This window comes from Pleurodeles waltl, chromosome 3_1, assembly GCF_031143425.1.
Source record: "Pleurodeles waltl isolate 20211129_DDA chromosome 3_1, aPleWal1.hap1.20221129, whole genome shotgun sequence".
NCBI classification, from domain to species: domain Eukaryota; kingdom Metazoa; phylum Chordata; class Amphibia; order Caudata; family Salamandridae; genus Pleurodeles; species Pleurodeles waltl.
In genome coordinates, this window is record NC_090440.1 from 1279327591 (window position 1) to 1279347945 (window position 20355).

General features: G+C 39.5%; 1 protein-coding gene across 3 annotated transcripts in view; it reads left to right on the forward strand.

The window, feature by feature from the left end:
• The window catches only part of PTPN4 (protein tyrosine phosphatase non-receptor type 4), a 975501-nt gene that overhangs the window by 105269 nt on the left and 849877 nt on the right, over positions 1-20355 (forward strand). For all 3 annotated transcript variants that reach the window (XM_069224613.1, XM_069224612.1, XM_069224614.1), the window contains exons 6-7: positions 18682-18726; positions 18836-18888. In XM_069224613.1, the coding sequence (XP_069080714.1) occupies positions 18682-18726; positions 18836-18888 (98 nt within the window). The remainder of the gene's footprint in view (positions 1-18681; positions 18727-18835; positions 18889-20355) is intronic.

Sequence of the window (20355 nt, forward strand, 5' to 3'; positions counted from 1 at the left end):
CGGGATCTCAAGGGAATGCCCTGTTGATCAACTGGTCAGGGACATTTCTCTACGCCTTTCCACCGATTCCCCTCATACCGGCAGTAATCAACAAATTTTACAACTCCAGAACCAGAATGATTCTGATAGCGCCACAATGGCCCCGCCAATTCTGGTACACGGACCATCTCAACTTATCGGAAAGACCTCACAGGAGATTGCCGTGCAGACCGGATCTCCTGAGCAGAATGGAAGGCAGAATCCTACATCCCAACCTTCCCTCTCTGAGCTTGACAGCATGGCTCCTGAATTCCTACAGTATGGGCACCTAGGGCTCTCACAGGAGTGCATGAGCATCTTGAAAGAGTCAAAACGACCTTCCACGCGGCGTTCTTACGCTTTTAAGTGGAAGAGATTTTACATCTGGTGCTCTCAACAAGGTATAAATCCCATACGAGCTCAGGAGGACGTCATACTATCCTATTTACTTCATCTGGCGAAGTCTGGTCTGCAGGTATCTTCTATTAAGGTTCATTTGTCTGCAATTACAGCGTATCGTAAGTCGCCTTCTCAGGAATCCTTCTTTACGATACCTGTGGTCAAGGATTTTTTAGAAGGCTTGAAAAAGGTTTTTCCTCCCATTCGGAGACCTTCTCCTCCATGGGAACTGAATGTAGTCCTGTCAAAACTTATGGGCCCTCCTTTTGAACCTATCCACAAGGCCTCTTTACAGCACCTTACGTGGAAGACGGCTTTTTTGGTGGCCATTACTTCAGCGAGGAGGGTCAGCGAAATTCAGGCTCTGTCTTGCAGAGAACCGTACACGGTTTTTCACGATAATAGAGTGGTTCTGCGAACTCACCCATCTTTCCTTCCGAAGGTGGTGTCAGAATTCCATATCAATCAGACTATATCTTTACCGACTTTCTTTCCCAATCCGGAGACTCCGGCTGAGAAAGCATTGCATTCTTTAGACTTAAAAAGAGTGCTGAAATTCTATTTGGACAAAACAAAACCGATTAGACATTCTAACCATTTGTTTCTGAATTATGGTCATTTAAGAACAGGAGAGGCAGCGTCTAAACGAACGATATCAAGATGGATTGTGTCTTGTATTGTTAACACTTACCAACTGGCTAATAAGCAATTACTGGCTAGGCCAAAAGCGCATTCCACAAGGGGAAAAGCGGCTACTGCTGCCCTCCTTAACAATGTACCAATTTCCGAGATTTGTAAGGCTGCTACATGGAGGTCTGTGCATACCTTTACTAAGCATTACTGTTTAGACTCGGATGCAAGAGCGGATGCCCAGGTGGGGCAGGCCTCTCTTAGAAATCTATTTGCATGAATATGTATTCTTTCCTGCACTTCTTTCGGACAGTCCGCAGAGTTTAGGGATGGGCTTGCTAATCTATTCAATGTTTATGACTATTGATGAGGATCCCCTGGAAGAGAAGGATTAGTTACTTACCTGTAAATCCTAGTTCTCTTCCAGGGGTATCCTCATCAAAGTCATAAACAACCCACCCTCCTCCCCGGACTTAAGTCTCCTAGAAGTGCAGGACAGATTATCTTTCTGATCAGTTACACAGATTGTCACCGTAAAAAAGTACTGACCTAACTGTGAACCAACTGTCTCCTTCCCTTCACCCCTGAGGCATGGTGGGATACTGGAGGTGCTCAGGGTCTTAAAGGCACGGTGCCAAAGTTTTTATGGTTCTCCTGTGTTAACCTGCATGCAGCCTATTGGCTAAGAATGCTTCATTGTTTTTCAATGTGGTTTTTTCTATTTTTCTCTGATATTTACTGCTGTTTACTTCCCGAAGTCCAGTTTTTGGGGCTTAGGTAGATATTTATGATCTATTGTGATTTTATAATATAAAAAAAAAAAAAAAAAAAAAAAAAACTTGCATAGAAATAAAGCATTTTAGCCTATTTATGATTATAGCCTGCATTGCTGTTTTACACATGATAATATGTATGTATTTTATATATATATGCTCCGGGGTCCCCGCACAAGGGCGGGAATATTCAATGTTTATGACTTTGATGAGGATACCCCTGGAAGAGAACTAGGATTTACAGGTAAGTAACTAATCCTTATCAACTTGTTCACCACCCAAGATAACACAGAATGGCCAAGCTTAGCTTCAGGTATCCATACGAAAAAGCCCTGGGTAATGCACTATGAACTGATCAGTGATATTCGCTTATGCGTTTTCACCTCTCCCAGTCATCCTGTAGATGTTGCCGAAACAGGTACTCTTGTCTATGACCCTTGTCCTGGTGGCCTCAACTTGGGCAAGAAAGATCTGTGCTTAATGCACCCTCGAAATGTCCATCACCTAGATATCACAAGAGTCAGTTCACTTTTTTTTTTTAAGAAGTGGAATCTCCCTTGTTACACCCAAGAAAAATTATTATTTTTATTAAATTATTTTTTATAACTCTTACCCACTAGTACTTCTAGTGGCATGCTTCATCATAGAATTCTCTCCAATGCCTTCCGTATCAAGCCATGCCTCTGTTTCCGACCTTGGAGGGAGCTCAGACCTAGTGGGTGGGGATCTAAAGGTTAAAATGGCCTATACGGTGACTCAAGTCTGTGACTGTATTGAGGATGTGCTTGGCAAGGTTAAAACCAGAAGGGGATACTCACAACTTCAAATCACTAGCATCTATGTATTACATATTTCTAACACATCTAGTACCAGAAAGCTGGTATTGTGATTCTCCTCAGGACCAGATCTCAATCCCAGAGCGTACCAACTTTTTAAGTCTCAATCTGTCAAGCACATTAGTGGGTGAGATATTTTTCTTTTTTTTATATATATAATTAAAAACCACATTTTTTCTTGTTTATAAACAGGGAGATTTCACTTACAAAATAAGAGGGTTGCTTCTCTTGTGATATCTTTTGGCACTGGGGAGGTGAACCAACCCTCACAACCAGTCATCTCCCACTTTTTAATTTGGTTTGAAATCCTTCACTCACCAGTGGAAGCTGCCAATAAGGCTGGACCTTCTCACACAATAAATGACCAGATTGGGCACCCAGTTCCCAAGCAGCTCAACGTAGCTGGCTGGATCCTGACATCTCCGGGAGATTTAGGTAGCCAGACTCTAAGTATTGTGTGACTATATAGCATTAGGCATGTATACTCTCTCTGCAACCATGTTATGCAGCCAAGTGCAAGAGATTTTCCTGCTACTGAATCTCCATGCAGTTAGACCCCTTCTAAGTCAATGTACAAAATATCATGCTAGCTATTCACCTTCAGATGGTAGGTCTTGTTTATACCTCTGTATGTCGCCACCTAGCCACTGTAACAGCATATATGCAGAATAGGGAACGCTCGTCTCTCTTCAGGATCCCAGTGGTCAAGGCACTTATGAAGGTGCACAACACTTGTACCCCAAGAACACCTCTATTCCCAGGATGAACCCTTAAAGTGGTTCTTAAAAAGCTTTATGAGCCACCTTTTAAACCCCTTGTTTCTTGCACCTCGGTATTTTTCTTGAAAGTTGCCCTAACTTCACCCAGGGCACCAGTGAGTTAGAGGTAGTCCCTGTTCAGAAATCATTAATTTAAGTACACAAGGACAGGGTGATTCTCAGAGCCAAAACCAAAGTCCTACCTCAGGTATCTCCCTTCATCCCATCAATCAAACTAATGAGCTGCCTGGATTCTTTTCACAGCCTAATTCGGTAGCGGAAAGGGTGTTATATATACCTTAGATGTAAAGCAGCCACACAAGTATTACATTGACAGGACAAAGTCCTTCCTCAAGACTAATCAGCTCTTTGTAGCCTTTTCAAAACCTCACAAAGGGCACCCTATTTCAAGAGCAGGCGTTGCAAGGCTGATTGTTAAAGACATCCAAACCTGTCACACTAGAGCTTAATGTGTACTTATTTCATCTCCCAGGGCACAGTCTACATGGTTGAAGGGAGAGGCTTTCCTAGGTAACATACTATTAGCAGACAGTTCAGCTACCTGGTGGATGCAACAGTCCAACAACAGGCTATGGTTGGCCAGATGGTTTTAGGAGCACTGTTCCAAGAATCTGCTTCATCTGTCAGCTAGCAAATGCTTAGGAAAAAACTAATTTATATTTGATCCTAAATATGTAAATCTACAATTGCACATGCTACGGACATAAAATTGTACTTACCCTATAAGCACCTGTTTGTAGCGTGTAGTGCTATACATGTAGAGATTCGAAAGCACCTGCCCCTTTTCCCCGGTACCGGCTGTGATAGCTCGTGTTTAGTATCTTCACATTAGTTAGCTAGTTACAATACTACTATATTGTAGACAGAGACATTAGACTTCCCTGCATGACTAAGCTAGCAGAAATTAGTATCGTGCTTTTTCTACAATTCACTTTTGATGTGGCTTTCGTATACGGGTGGCACTTATTACACAATGCCTTTTTGTAGTCTGAAAAATAAATTTTCTATGAAGAAATTTTGTAGTGGGGCTCCTTTGAGAGGGCATGGTACATGACGGACATCTACTGGCTGGTTTCAGTATTGCATTTTTTTCCCCAAAGTTGTACATTTGTACTGTTGCTCTTTGCTTTGTAATGTGGCTGCCCTATGACCGTGACTGGAATTCCACAAAGAATCGCACTTTAGTAAAGTTTGCCTAAATTGTTTTGGCTTGCAGCAAAGCTGTATAATATAATGAGGAACTTGTTTCAGATTATTTTATTTATTGAAAGTTATTCAGAAATGAGCACAGCATAAGGGAACAAAAAGTGATTTGCAGTAGTCTTCTTTGGGTTGCTCATGCAGTGAAAATCCAGATGGAAATAATATCAATTCTGTATTGTAGATTGCTATGTAGTCAGTGCATCCAGTACATAAGAGATTGCAATTTTGGATGACCTAGTTGAAGGTAGAACGTACGAGGGATAGGGAACCAAAGTAGAGGCTGATAGTGGTATATTATTGGCTGAGAATATGCCAGGCAAAGAGAAGAAGATGTTGGTTAGGTTACATGGGGAAGCAGTAGGTTTCTGGTGTAATGAGAAGGCAAAGAGGGAAAGTCTCAAGATTAAGCCGATGGCTAGAAGTAGAATGTCTCACTTGTTTATTGGGGTATATTTTAGGAGCTGATGGGTCTTCATCCCTTTTGAAGGATATTAACTTAACTTTGTAGACAATCGAAATTCACTTGTGATTTGTTTCATATGTTAGGGACATGTCCTGAGAAAGAATCACTTATGGTGCATTTTTTCTTGAACCTGGGAGACTCGAAGCGAGGGTACGTTTTGCAGCATAGAGCGTTCTGCCCACAAGAAAAATCGATGTAATTGGAAGGTTTAGAACAATATTCGAACTTCATGCATTGTATAAGGTACATGTGACTTTCGTGGTGTAATGTGATGGAAAGTGTTGCCCATTTCAAAGATCTTGCATTGGTGTTGTGACTTGACCTTTTTGTATTGAGTAGGTCTCTGACGGCTGCATTAAGAACTGGTTATACTGATGTTAGATGGTTGTGGTGAGAAGTTCTAGTAGCCAAGTCAGGATAGGATGAATGCTTGTACACTGTGCTTGATGTCCAGCATTGGGTTAAAAGATGTAATGGTTCTTTGTAACCTTAATCACCACAGGCATTCCTTTAAATTGGAACATCCAGAGGCTTGGGGTTTGTGATTATTTTCGGGGAAGGTGCCAAATGCGGGAGTGATGAGAGATGTTTTAGGTTATAGTTTTATTTGTGCTACCCATGGTTGTATTTCTAGTGAGGCACTGTTTGGCATGAATGGTAGAATCTGTTCAGTTTTCTCAAGGCCATATGTTTGGTAGCTAAACTCCAAGGAGACAGTAGGGTTCCAAAAGTATTCTTGGTGAAATCTGAATACAATAGGTGCCACGATTTTTTTTACTGTATTTATTAATTTTCCAACATAAATTAATCTGTGGTTTAATATCACCTAAGGTCTACACAGCACAATATAGCGTGTGATTGCATATTTCCCCCATCACAACTAGTACCATTCTCATCCTCTAGTCAGTGCCAAGCCTCTCAGCCGTTGCAGTGTCCTCTGTGTGTCGCACTACCCATTCATTAAGACCCTAATACATTTGCCATTGTACCCAGATCTTGCTGAATTACTTTGGGCACCCTGTTCCCTCGTTTACCACACTTTCTGCCTCCATTCACACATGACCATTACCACCAACCATTTCTGCCTGGTTGGAACCTGTGGGTTACCCCGTTCTCTGGTAGTATCCCCCTTTGCAATGACAAATTCCAACACCAATTGAGCTCCTATTAAGTTACCTTCGGTAAGCATACCTAATCAAATGAAGGGTGCATGGTATGTCTGTACCTAGAACTTCAGCCAATCCTGATGAGAGATTACCCCAATAGGCTTGTGTTTTGGAGCACGCACAGAGAGTATGTAACAACATGCTGTCTTCTTAATTGCATTTAAACATTTATTGAGTCCGCTTCTATTTTAGTACGCTCTGTGCAGAATATTAAACTGGATCAGGCATGATCTCGATTTTATGGCTGCCTCCCTGGATGGCATAAGAACTTCCTCCCCGGTAATGTCCTCCATGCGACCCAAGTCTCTCCTCTATATAGCCCTCAGCTTCAGAAGATTATCAGCTCTAATGTTTATGAGGGCCCAACAAATAAGAGCCACTGCTTTTGCTCTAATGTGCCCGAACGTATTATGCTTTACAGAGGGGTACTCTCAAGCAACTATTGCCGGGCTTCCAATTCCATCCCATGTGCATAACTTTATTATTGAACTGCATTTTGCACAGGTCGTACTCTTCTTGCAATTTGTGACATGTTTTAATCCCTCCCGTGTCTACGCCTCCCACCTTGAAAATGGCTGCTTTTCAATTTCCTGTATACATAGTAGATGAAGGTGTGACGATCCATGGGCAGTCTGTCTACCCTCGTGGGAGGGTCATTCCTACTTGCAAACCAACCCCAGTCATTAACAAAATGAAGCTGGGAGGCCTAGTAGTAAGACTGTATATCTGGGAGTGCAATGCTCTCAATACAGGGAGACCTACTTAATATATGAAGCAGAATACTAGATGTGCCTCCATCCCAAAATAATGTTGGTCATACGTTACCTAGCCATGCAAAGTATGAGTGTGGTAGTATCAAGGGGGCATTTTGAATCAAATATAACAACTTTAGTAATGTAATCACTTTAAAAATTACTGTCATCCTTAACTCCTGTTCATTAATTTTCTATAGTACAGACTTAATCCATTTTTTTGTACCCAGTGTTTTTCTTAAGCTATTGAAAACAGAGTGCTACTGGAACCTTCTTCTGAGGGTCCGTTAAGTAGAATGGGACGTTATCCATGTATAATGAGATCCCTGGTTCACTTGAGACCTCTGGAAAAATCCCTCACCTCCGATCTAGATCTAACCCAACGTGCCAACCACTCGGTACAAATGGCAAATACCAAGACACCACACTCCAAGGGAAATTAGTCCAATATAATCCCATTGCCTCTCGCAGCTGCCATTACCGACTCGTAGAGCAAGGCGTCCAAGATAGAGACTTTCGGTCCAAATCCAAAATCTTTTCAGATGAACCAGGACTGAATTTGTGGTGAATGTGCCCTGCATTACTACCATCACTCTCAGCTGCAAATTCTAGTACAGCCGATGTGCAGTAGAATCTCTCTTCTCCACGGTTTTCTGAGTGCAGCCTCCAGGGTTGAGTGATACACATTTGGTAAGGAGTGCATGGTGGAAAAGTGATGGCCGGAGCTGGAGAAAGGACGTGCCAAGACTGGGGAAAAGGAGAAGTGCATGATGTGCCCACCGTTGCACTATTATAACTATAGTGTCATCCTCCCACATTCCCAGCCGTAATGGATCCTACTTCAATGGTGATAACTTAATTGCAGCACTCATACAATGTATAGTCACTTGGCAGCTCTCAGCAATTCTGTTACTTGCTCCAGCTAATTGGAGCACAGCAGGTGCTCCAATTTACTGTTGTTGACTAGCCAACTGTGTGACATTTTGTTGTTTGGGTATATTCCAGCTTTTATCTAATGGCTGGTGGTCATTGATGCTCTCTTCATTCAGGATCTTGAGAAACATCCATGGATTCATCAGGACTGCCCCCAATCTTGCTGTAGTTTAGTAAAGTGCTAAAAACACACATCTTTTAAAAACACTACATCACATTGAAGTAACAGACCCCGCTCGAGTCACAGAACCGAGCTTCCATTCCAGTCACTAACTAACTGTATCTTTGTATTTGACCCTGTACAGTGCTCTGCTTCTTTTTGGCTAGAATGGGGCTATATAAACACCACACACATACATAGATAGTTACTACACTGAACTGGGTGGGACAGTATTAGGAGTGTTCCACCTGGTTCAGTACTGGCTCAGGACATGGATACCAAAGGTTCCATTTTGCAGGATTTTTCCTATACCTATCAAACTTTTGTGCACTCATTCCACCACTCTTCCTTCCCTGCAGTGAGTTTGGCTGAAAACAAGCCATTATGTTTGACATAGGCACTCACTGCATTTCTTTGTCAGCATACATTGCTGAGTTTATTGGGGTTATTACCATCAGTCGATTAGAAGCTGGTAGTACGAAGGCCCCTAAATGGACAGCACTGCAGCTAAACGGTAGAGGGGTGACACTAAAAATAATGAATAGACAACTTTTATTTGTTTCTTTAAGAGGCTAAGTTGCCTGATGGAAATAGAAATACTTAGTTTTTGTGATTGAGAGCCTGTCCATTCTGGTAATAAGTTATAAAATATATCTTGCTATCCTAAACAATAATTGATCTTTTTTGCTTTGTATCACAAGTTTTAATCCCTCCAGTCTTTAAATGGTGATTATTTTTATTAATTATATTTACATTTTCAGTAAATAATTGCTTATACTTGATGAGCTATTTAAGAAGTTGATTGAAGAAACAAGTTTATCCAATTTAGTTGGATTTTAAAAAGAGAAACTAAATCAGCAGTTTGTCTTCTGTCTTTCAAGCTCGGAGCAGACCTTCTTACTCACCTGTGTGCCACACAGTATCTTCACCCTTCACACAGTCTTCCAGTGGAAGACAGAGAGAGCTAGAAACCCACGCTGAGGGTTTGCAGTTGCTCTGAGGAGCATCTGCACAGCTAATGAGGTCCACTGAGGGTTTTCCAACCTATCCAGGACAGACAGCACCATAAAAACCTTTTTAGGTCGCAGTGTACCAGACAACACAGCTGTTTGGTTTGCCTTACGGACTTTGAGAAAGTTGACCTACGAATGCATTCCACTTGTTGATTATCATTGGCTTTGTGGTTTGTAACACACTTTCTGGCTTTCCCTTTGCTTACTTTATTTGCTTAGGCTCTCCAGGTTCAGATTTTCCCTCGTGGTGCCTAAACTGTGTTTTCTGTATCCTTCTCAAACTCACTTTCTGCTAACAGGACTTAAATCTTGTTCTTATCTCATGGCAGTTGCTGTGCATTGAAAGACCAAGTGCGGTCTTCCAAAGGCACTTATTTACTTTTCTTTCTGACTTCAGAGTGAGAGGATTTGTGACAATCTTGTTGGGTGCTAGGGGTGGAAAGAGGTTTTTCTTTCCCTGGACACAACAACGTTTAAATGAGCTGTGTAAGTATTTCAGAATGTATCAAATTATGAACACACAATTTGTCTCATATTTTATTTATTTCTGAAGTGTGTTGGTAACAAAATCTTTAATATGATCAAAACTAATCATTAAACTCGGTAATGCAATTTCCACACATACTCGTCTGTGCACTGTATAGTGTTATTAGTAAAACTGTATGTCTGTGCACATGTTATGGTCATTGCAATTGAGAATTTGATGTCTGTGATGGCAGCACACTACAGCATCATGAATGCTCCACTCAACTCTGCACCACTGCACACCACTCAACTCTGCACCACTGCACACCACTCAACTCTGCACCACTCTACATCACTCCAGTCTAAGCCACACCAACCTACTCTGCACAAGTCCACTTTATGCCACTGTACTCTACGCCTCTGCACTCCATGCCAGTATACTTTCCACCGTTTTAAGTCCTAGTTTTCGTTGCTTAGGAAGTATAATCTTCAGCTGCAGAGGAAGAATTGGAGATTGAATTTTATTAACAAATTATTCTAATACAGGGTGAACTTTAGTGAACCCTAAAGAGTGGATCTTTTTAGGACTATGCCCATTACAGTCTTAACTTGATCCACATTATATTTAATAAAAATATTTTTTTGTGTGTTTTGGTTTTTGTGATTCTGGTTACATAATTAACTGGATTTGGATTGATAAAGGCAGTATTGCTGTTACAACCTCATGCCAAATAATGCTCAGAGCATTTTGCTTTCAAAAGTATATGATAGAATCGAGTTTACATTCCATGATATTTGAACAAATTTGAGATAGTTTTCATCCTGCAAATAGGTGTGATTTCTGGGTACGCCTCAGAGATTTTTGTTTCGATTTCTTCCTTAGGGGGCACGACGACGTTCTTTAAGTATGTTTAAATGTTATTTTAACATGAGCTTCGCAAAAAAACAAGAGTTTTCAAAGATATTATTACACTGCCGCGTGGATTAACACTCTGTGGAAGCTCGTACAAATAGATTATTTTTGAAACTCCATATATATATATATATGTCGCTGCATTCTTGAAAATAAATGATCTTGTCAAGAACTCAGTTAGTTTAAAATAGAGTTGGCAGCATGCCTATGTAGCAAATGCTTGATTTACTTGTATTTGCTGGTCCTGAGAAGAAGAGACCTGTGTGCCAAAGTCTTAAGGAACACCCGTAGCGCCTTGAGACCCGCACGGGTGAGTAGCGCGCTTTATAAATGTTAATGATTTGATTGATTTGATAGAATTGTTATTACTGCTCTGGCTCTCGCGGCAGATGGCAAGTGAAAATAAGGCCTCATGGTTCGCCTGAAGTGCATTGGCTTTCAAGTTTGGAAGTCAGCAGTTCACAGATAGCTTGCTAGTGTTATGTAAAGAGTACAGATTCCTTCCACAGGGAATGACTTCAAATTGGTATCGAGGAAGCAATACAGAAAACCATATGTGAACCAGTCTCATTTCAGTCCCCAACTGTGCATTTGTTTTCAATTATAGCAAATAATGCATACTATTCTCGTCATTGTTGTATGTCGTTTTTAATGTTAAAATGAGTGTTATATTTTCGGACAAGTTCTGTAATTTATTAGTTCCACAACAATTGAAATGAATGTAATGTGTTTTGCAGACAGGGCCACGTTCTCATCTCACGCTAGGCTAGGATATGAAAGTAAATGGTATGCTTAGCTCACATTCTTGTTGCAGAATATACTGGATAGTGGTGAGAAACACTTAAATTTGTATATGTTTACGTTTGAATGTCCTTAGCGAGTGGGGTTGGGTAGATAGAAGTGGAATTAATTCTCAATGTGAAGTAATTATTTGTTTTCTATCTTTAATTGCAAGAACCAAAGCATCTTTTCTCACAATTCAAATTAAGTTGGGTAACATTTATTTTTAAAGTTTTGTCATTCCAAGGAAAAAGGCTTGCCCCCTCAACCCCTTGCAACTTTACTATTGCATCCCTAAGTCTGTTTTCTTATTTATTGATCATTATGCTTTAGGCAACATCTCAACAAGAGTTATTCATGAAACTTTGTGATTTATTCATGTTTCTTTGAGCCTGAAAAACACAGAATTTCTTCTTCTGAACCAGATTTCTGACCTTTAGAATTTCCTTAAGTGTGAAACTGGGTCCGTAGAAGCCTTCAGCTTTGCCATCGTTTGGCTCCACAGTGACTCCATACCACCCCAAACGTGACTAAGTGGAGCCGTATATGAGAGCCACCCCTGCCTGCTGACTTCAGTATCTTTTTTTCTGCACCCTTTTACATGGATCCAGAGGTCCGCTCCGTCTGTCAGTCGTCTGACGATTTCCTAATTCTTTCTCAGTGAATTATGGCCCCACCAAAAATCTCTGAATTCAACCTGTGACGAGACTGCAGTAAGCAGATGTCAGTCACAGACTCACACAAGGTCTGTCTCTGGTCTGTGGGGCTCTGCACACAACTTTTAAGTTGTGCAACAAAAGGTCCCACATGCACCTGAAGGCCGTCTGAGACTTGGAGGTGAAACTGTTGCGGAGCCCAAGAAGACCGTGCAGTTGAAGCAAAGATTGCAATCATTCTCCAATGGTCGCGTTTCATTCTTTGAGCCCTTCCTGAGAAAAGTCCACTTCCCGCTCAAAGTCTTCTGGAAGTCAAAGTTCAAACAAAAGCATAAAAACACCAAGTAGGAATGTCCCCTATCCCATCACTTGAAATAAAGCAGGAAGGTATCTTGAAAAGCGTTACACCCTTCTACAGTCTCTTGAATGTGAACTGGTTCTGCAGATGGTCCTGGCATGCACTGAGGTCTCCAGGCCTCTTTTGTTCCTGTAGCAGATGGAGGGCTTTAATATTGCTGTTTTTAGGTGCTTTTGTGGCTCTTTAGGCTCTCATGGGACCCTAAGACACCACAGGGATTTCCATTCTGATTAATGCTGGTGCGAGCCCCCCCTCCCCACACACACACACACACACACACACACACACACCCGCTAGACCCACTATCAACTCTGGTTCAGACCGTTACACTAGGTCCGAGGCAGTCCTTCTGTACCCACACTGACTCCCCCAGTGCAGATAAATGATCCTGTCCTTCTACCAAGCTCTGATCCTGAGCAGATGCCTGTCTAGTCGTGACCAGTGTTGCACTATGAGGTATCAGAAACGTAACCCAATTGTAATTCAAACTGATTCTGATCTGAGACATCTGCCGCAATGCTTTTAGCAGAGGATCCACACAGTATTTGGCTCTGACTGTGACAATCCAAGAGGGGCCCTGTATCCCTGCGGACCTTGGTAATAAGGAGAGAGGTTGACACCCCAAAATCCCCAAACCCCCAAAATAATTCTGATTATGTACAATATCTGAGCTTACAGATATCTGGTGGGCTAGTTCCAAATCCCAAAACAGTTACATTTTCCACATGGACCACCTACTGAAGAAAATGCCTCATTTGCACTGGTGATTCAGAGAGCAGCTGAGGCACTAGAACTAGAATTGCCCACCATTTTGTTGTGTAAGTTACGGCTTTGGTGCAACTCAACAAGGTGTAAATTGTGTACAAATAAAGAAGCAAAATTAAAAAAAAAAAAATTAAAAAAGAATGAAGCTTTTTCTAAATTTGATTTTGAATTAAACACATTTCAATATTTGAGCATTAGTTTGGTGTATTATAGTTTTTGTGTTTCTGTGTATTGTTTTGAGATTCAAATGACAGAAATTGCTTAGGCTGGTGTCCTTGGCTTCCAAAAAATGACTCAGTGGGAGGTCCCTGGGTTCCACTTATGTTTCTGTGGGATCGACAGCAGTCAAAAGGTTAAGTACTGTTGCTCTATCTAACTGCAGATTTCTCATCTCCCTCCCACACACCTTCCTGTGGAGTGGATTCTTCAACGGTCTAAAAAGATTCCTGGTTACCGATAGGCACACTGTCACCCACAATTGGTTCTGTGCGCTGTCTGATGCAGAAGGACAAAGATGCAAAAAATGGATGTCTGCGCACAAGGGTGGCGTCTGTGTGTGGCTCTGCTTTGTCACTTCCTAGGTGGTAACATGGAGTCATATATTGCCACTGACCAGCACATGGAATCATTGTTAAAGAAGTCTCTGGATCCATTCTGATACCTGGAGATTTTCTAAAGGTGTGGAGTCTGCGGTTAGAGTATCCACCATAAAGAGCTTTACTGAAGAATAGTAACTTGTTCATCTCTGACATTAGTACACAGGAAAGCCCTATTTCTAATATATATATATATATATATATATATATATATATATATATATATATATATATATATATTGCTCATTAAGCCATAGATGTATAATTCGTCGTAAAACATCCAGCGTCATCCATTATGGCTCACATTGTAGAGATGGGTAAATCTGGGTCTACCTTAATTATGCAGCTACTTCAGATCTTGGACATTTTTTTATTGAACAGGTGTAGACATCGAATTTGAGACAAGTAAAATACATATTACTTCAAAATACATATTACTTCAAAATGCAAACAATTGGCAATAAAACATCATCCACCTTAATGCTAATGCCCTAAACCTTCCTACCAAGGGGCATAGGTCCTTCCCTTTGTATTAAATTGAGAAAGCACATGTGGAAGAATACAAAAAAATATATTCGCCACATGTAATTAATTGTATCCTTCGTCTCCCACTTCTATGAACTTGAGAAGTTAAAAAATACACCTCTTAAAGCAGAAAAAAGTGCTAGTGTTTAAGTTAACCTGTAGGTTTAAAGTTGAAACATCTGACATGCATCTAAAAATAAGGCTACTTCACATTATGTTCAGATTCATGGATACAAAAGAGAGGATGAGAATGATAATGTATCTAAATGATCAGATCTCGGACTTTTATTTAAAAAAAAAAAAAAAAAAAATCTGCTCAACCAGCTGAATGAGTAACTGTACGAATCTAAAAAAAAAAAAGTGTGATGTGCAGGTTAGCTCTGACACTTTACACACAGCGAAGTCCAGTTTTGGGGGCATAAAGGGCTCCATATGAATATTATCTTTCTCCAAGAACAAAACATTAAATATTATATATCCAGACTTGTGCAATTAGAATTTTTTTTATTATTTTGTAGCCCACATGAACTGCTTGTACTAAAAAAACAACCAGAAATGTTTTGTCTCTATAGTATTTTGCAACATACGTTTCTGGCCAAATCTAATTAATTTCCTTCTGTCCTTTTTGACACCACTACGATTTTTCTAGAATTTGTTTTCTAATTCATGAATGTATGAGTCGTTATATTTATTATTTTGTTTGTGTCCTGCCTGTTTCCCGACAAACTTGGTGAACATGAGAATCTGCAATGCTGACGAATATGCTCTGTTCTGTAGGAAATTTGGATCCTGCAAACCATATGAATTGAAAGACAAAATAACTTTCCCTTTATCTCTGCTGACATCAGACAGAACAGTTATGATAGAACGAGAACTGACAGCAAGCCACAAATTAATAATCAATATTTATTGCCCCTAATATGAATGAAACGTTATTTTTGCAGGCATATTCCGGGGTAAAGAGTCTGTAAAACGTAACGCTGTACCTAGCAAATTAGAAGTCAAATACTGCAGTCTCCTAAACCTCTGGAATGAATGGAATTTGTGCTGGACCAAATTTCATTTTGTGTTTTGGGTGTCTTTATTGCTTGCCCCTTCATTAGTGAATTAGTCAACTATGTTCATTAAATATGTTCAATAAGATACTTCCTACTGCTGTCAGTATGGAATCCACCTAGTCTTATTCTTGCTTGAACTTTAGGCAGGCCTCCTGATAAGAAAACCTTTTAATTTCCCCAACATTGTATTCATCTTGAAATCAGACTAGCAGCTAGAGTATCCTTCAACCTTGTTTGGATATTTTCCGTGACTCACTCATCTTCTCTGAATATAAAATGTATTTATATTGAGGACACAGTAGGATGAGAGAGAGGCCAGGTCCAGAAATATAGAACAGTAGGGTGTGACAAAGCATGTGTCTAGTTTATTTACTGACCACTATGTGGATCCTTTAATGGAACACAGTATTTACTGAGTATTAGGCCATATTTGCATATGCAAACTGCCATTGTTATGGCATTGTAGTGTGTCCTCTATCTGAGTTCATTTCATGAATATCTGGGAATGGCATGAGTCGGACTTGAGGAAACCTTATTTTATAGTGTCTGTTGGTTCTTAATTGTGTGTAATTGTCAGAGAGTTGGTGTAGTGTTAAGATTCCAATTAAGTAGTCTTAATCAATGAAAATATAAAGTGCATTTAATCTGGGAAGATGTTTGTGCTGTTTATATTGTTGGAGTAACGAAGAACTTTCCATCTGTTCTCCAATTTGGGCACGGAGGTGAACTTTCCTTTTTTTAGCGTGAATATACAAATTTTTAATAGAAGCATCACAAATCAGTTCAATATTGTGCAGCTCAGTATGTACATGAGGGTGTCTTGGGTTCATGATATTATTTGGTTGGTCTTTGTTGGAAAATACTAAGTTTGTAATGCAAGCACTTAATACCACTGTGGTTTTTCAGAGGTGGTAAAGAGTGACAAAAATAACGCACAATAATATTTCAGCAGCACGCTAATACAATAACAGTACAATGCAACTCGTGAATTTTAACACTTGAAAACATTGATACCACAATGCGACACAGTTCTACTTCAAAACAGAATATCAAAAGACAAAGTAATGTCAGCATAAAAATTCACCAGTCAGACACCGTGCTTTACCTGTTTTCTTGAAAATTGAGGTTATTGTGTGATATTGATGTTATCGTCTTGTGGTGATTTAATCTTTTGTGTCCCATTATTGTACTTTTAAATGTTTGTATTTTTGTGGTGGTGAGTTTTATTGTGTTGGTGTCACTGTGGTGTTCTTGTGTTCTACTACGTTTTTTTGTCTGTGAAGGGTCATGTTTATCTTTCATTGTTGTTTTTATTATGTTATTTCGTTGAATTGCGTTGGATTTGGATGTGAGGCCTGGTTGTGGGTTTGTACTGATGTGCCTAGCTTTGTTGTGGTTATGTTTGTAGTCCTCTTTCTGTTGTGTTCTGTGATTATATTCAGGGTATAATCCATGCATACTTTGAAAAATACTTCTAGATCCCATCGGCCAATCAAACATTCCGTTACTGTGCCAATTGAAAAACAACCATTTACCACTGCTATGGATTTATATACTGTTGTTAAAACTCTACAACTTTATATGTCAGTCTATGAATGCAGCATAGACTCATTGAAGTCTTTCTCGTGCCATTTTTCATCCGTCCTTATGTTAACTTTAAAGAATGGATGAGCTTTGTGGTCTTCCATCACAGCATTATGCATTGCTTTGTCATGGCTGAAGGGCCTGGTTTCTTAAACTTCAAAGGCGTCTTGGCGTCTTCACTCTAGTACTTCTCCATCTATTCACTCACTACAATGGTTAGCTTCTCTGCCCTTCTTCCCCTACTCTTTCCTACATAGTTCACATATGATGCTTCTAGGATATGTTTTCACTTCTGAAATACTGGCAAACTAGCAGTAACTTCGCTACTCTTAGGTTTGTGGACAGTTGAGCTGCATTTTAATAAAACCTGCTGCTTTCTGTTTCAGACTACTGTACATGTTTGATTTCTTTAGTTCCTAACTTTCGGATTTCATTTTGTAGAACACACTAATTTATTCCTAGCCTTGGGTAGATCAGTTTGACTGCAAGCTACACTAGTGTATCTGCCATCTTATGACCAAAGCACTCCAGATAACTCTTCGGTCTGTAGTACACCTCTGCCAAATTACTTAAGTGGATGAAAAAAACATAAGGGTGGCACTAATCAGTGTTCCCAAGGCCAATCTTAGCCATACGTTTAATTCATACGTAAGCTTGCAAATTCTCAAGTTGCCTCTTAAATAACGATGGCACTTTATAAGTTAAACAAATTATGCTGTGGATTGAGTTTGATGGTTTTTCTGAACCCCATAATTAATTGATACACTGAAATGAAATTGATTTAATAATAGCACACACAGTTTTGAGTGAGGGCATTTTGAACCTTTCAGGTCTACCTTCAGATTATATTTCTTACTCCTTGCTATGCAGCTCCTTCGTATAATAACTCCTTTTAGAAGGCTTACTTAAGTTAATCTTGTTTGCTATGTTCTACCAAATGTGTTGCTACATCATCAATGAGTGGTTTCCTCCTTTTTTTTTGTATATTTTAATAAATCACTGTTGCACTGCATCACGAGCTATGATTTGTCAGATGTTTAAAATACAAACTTAAGAAATCCAGCAGCATTGGCTGGTTATTTTGTGTGCCATGCCTATCCAGCTGACTACTTACTAGGAGTAGCTTGCCAACTATTATGCTTACATGAGTTGTTTCTAGAGCTTTAAAGTATATGTAGAATTGCTTTGACGTAGAAGTAGTTTTTCTTGCTTTGTGCTGTTGGCTGGTTGCCATATCTTTCAACCTTTTATTGAGTTCTTGCATTACAAAGCATGCAGGGAGTATTTTCCATCTGAAAAGTAAACTGAATCATCACACACAATATATTTTGATCTACACATTTTATACAGAAAGCAATCCATTTTTTGTTTTGATTTTTCAATACAGCAGGCTTTTTAAAATGTTTTAGTTTTTACTTGGTCTTAACCCATCGTTTGTCCTTTCTACCTCTTTCCGCTCATTTTAGTTGTATATTTATTTCCTGGTGCTTTTCTATGTGATTAATACCATAGTTTTTGCCGTCTCTTAATGTTCTTCTGTTTTTTTTTGTTATCATATAAGAAAGAAATTCTTTGCCAAAGCCAGCTGGTCTGGCTTTTTTGACCTACCACGTGCAGTAAAGGCATGTACAAATACGTTTTCAATGCGTTACCACCCTAAAGCCAGACCTAATGACATTGGCAGTACTTGGTTTTATGCATAGATTGCCTTTACTGTCAAATGTAAACACAGGTTTATTTCTCAGACCACTTTTTTGAGGTCCGTGCTGCCTTGACTTGATCTTAGTGTGAACAGTTACAATGTCTTAGTTTGTGATACGTGCATATTACAGAAACTTTTTTTATTGCTTTCTAAGGTACCAATATTTTTTGCAACTCAGACAAGACGTCCTCACAGGACGGTAAGATTACTTTTAAGTTTCTTTATTTTACATGATAATACAGTATAGTGATGGTTTTATGTTAAATTCAGTCTAGTTTATTAACAAATATTTATGCTCCTTCTTACAGACTTCCTTGCCCTTATAACACTGCCACCCTTTTGGCTTCATATGCTGTTCAGTGTAAGTATGTTTATCTACTCAGTTATAAAAATAAATGTTAATCTGCTATGTATTTAATCAGTATACAGACCACAGTTTGTTTTGATATACTATATATATATATATATATATATATATATATATATATATATATATATATGAATGAAAGAAAAGATGTCCTGATCTGCGTGTTACGGCGCACTTAATTCTCCGGTGGTGCTGGTTTGAGGCAGGACAACCATATTTTCAAAAAACAAGATTCTCTTTCTGTTTTAGCAAGAGAAAACCGCACTCTGTTGTTGTGCCAAAAATACCTTAACTTTTAATACATTAGTGAGATCATAAACAAACAAACAGGAATCCCCTGACGCGTTTCGGTCTCACCAGACCTTGTTCACAGGTGCGGTTTTCTCTTGCTAAAACAGAAAGAGAATCTTGTTTTTTGAAAAAATAAATAAATAAAAAAAAAATATATATATATATATATATATATATATATATATATATATATATATATATATATATATATATATAGGAACAAATGCGTGATTCGACGAGGTAAGAAACACAGTTCATGTAAAATGTTGCTATTGGTGTGAGGTATACTGAAGTGGGCCTCCAACGACAGATTAACAAATTACACGAATACACTGGGATCAACAAGCTGGAAGTGAATCTGGCAAAAAAAAAAAGTAACTTTCTATGGTAAAAAAGGCATTAAGAATGGGGGATGGTACCTGAGAAGCAAAAGCAAAATAATTAGTCAAAGTATAATTACCGTGGAGTCTGGATCGTTGAAAGAGGAAATCTGGATCAGCACAAAGTCAAACAGAATTAAAACTCAGACACTTCAGGTCGCATTCTCAACTGCCTAGACCCAGTCCTTCAGGTTATGAAGGCAAATGTACTACCATCAATAATTTTTGGGAGTGAAATCTTGCTGGGAGAGGATGCAAGACTCTTGAATAGCCTGGTGGTTAACATATGTTTCTCTTTCATCTTCCTAGAACATCATCACTCGCCCCGGTGCTCCTAGAATGTGGCCTGTTACTCCAGTATTGGAACTTTCATAGATTCACATGCTTGGATCATTTCCCGTTGTTGAGATGGGAGTCCTGGGTACATTATAATAGCAATGTAATGATAACTATCGTGTATGAAGGTCTAAGGCCTCCCACTTTAGTAATTTATCCTTGTCGATTTGAGAAAAGAGACCAAACTTAGATTTCAGCCAAACAGGCTGCCCTTCCCTCTAGAACACTCCTGTGAGAAGCTCCAGTCCCTCAGATTTTCTACTGCATGTCGTGATAGGGAGTCTCCACTTAGCTCTACTCAGTCACACCTTTCAAAAAGTATTTTCTAGTATCTTTTTCCTCAAAATATTGCTTTTACCAGTTGAAAACTTTGAAACCTCTTTTCTGGTCTAGACGAAATCTATTTTCTAGGTCGATCACCCTGTCTGACCAGGAGAAGAAAAGTCTCTTCAGA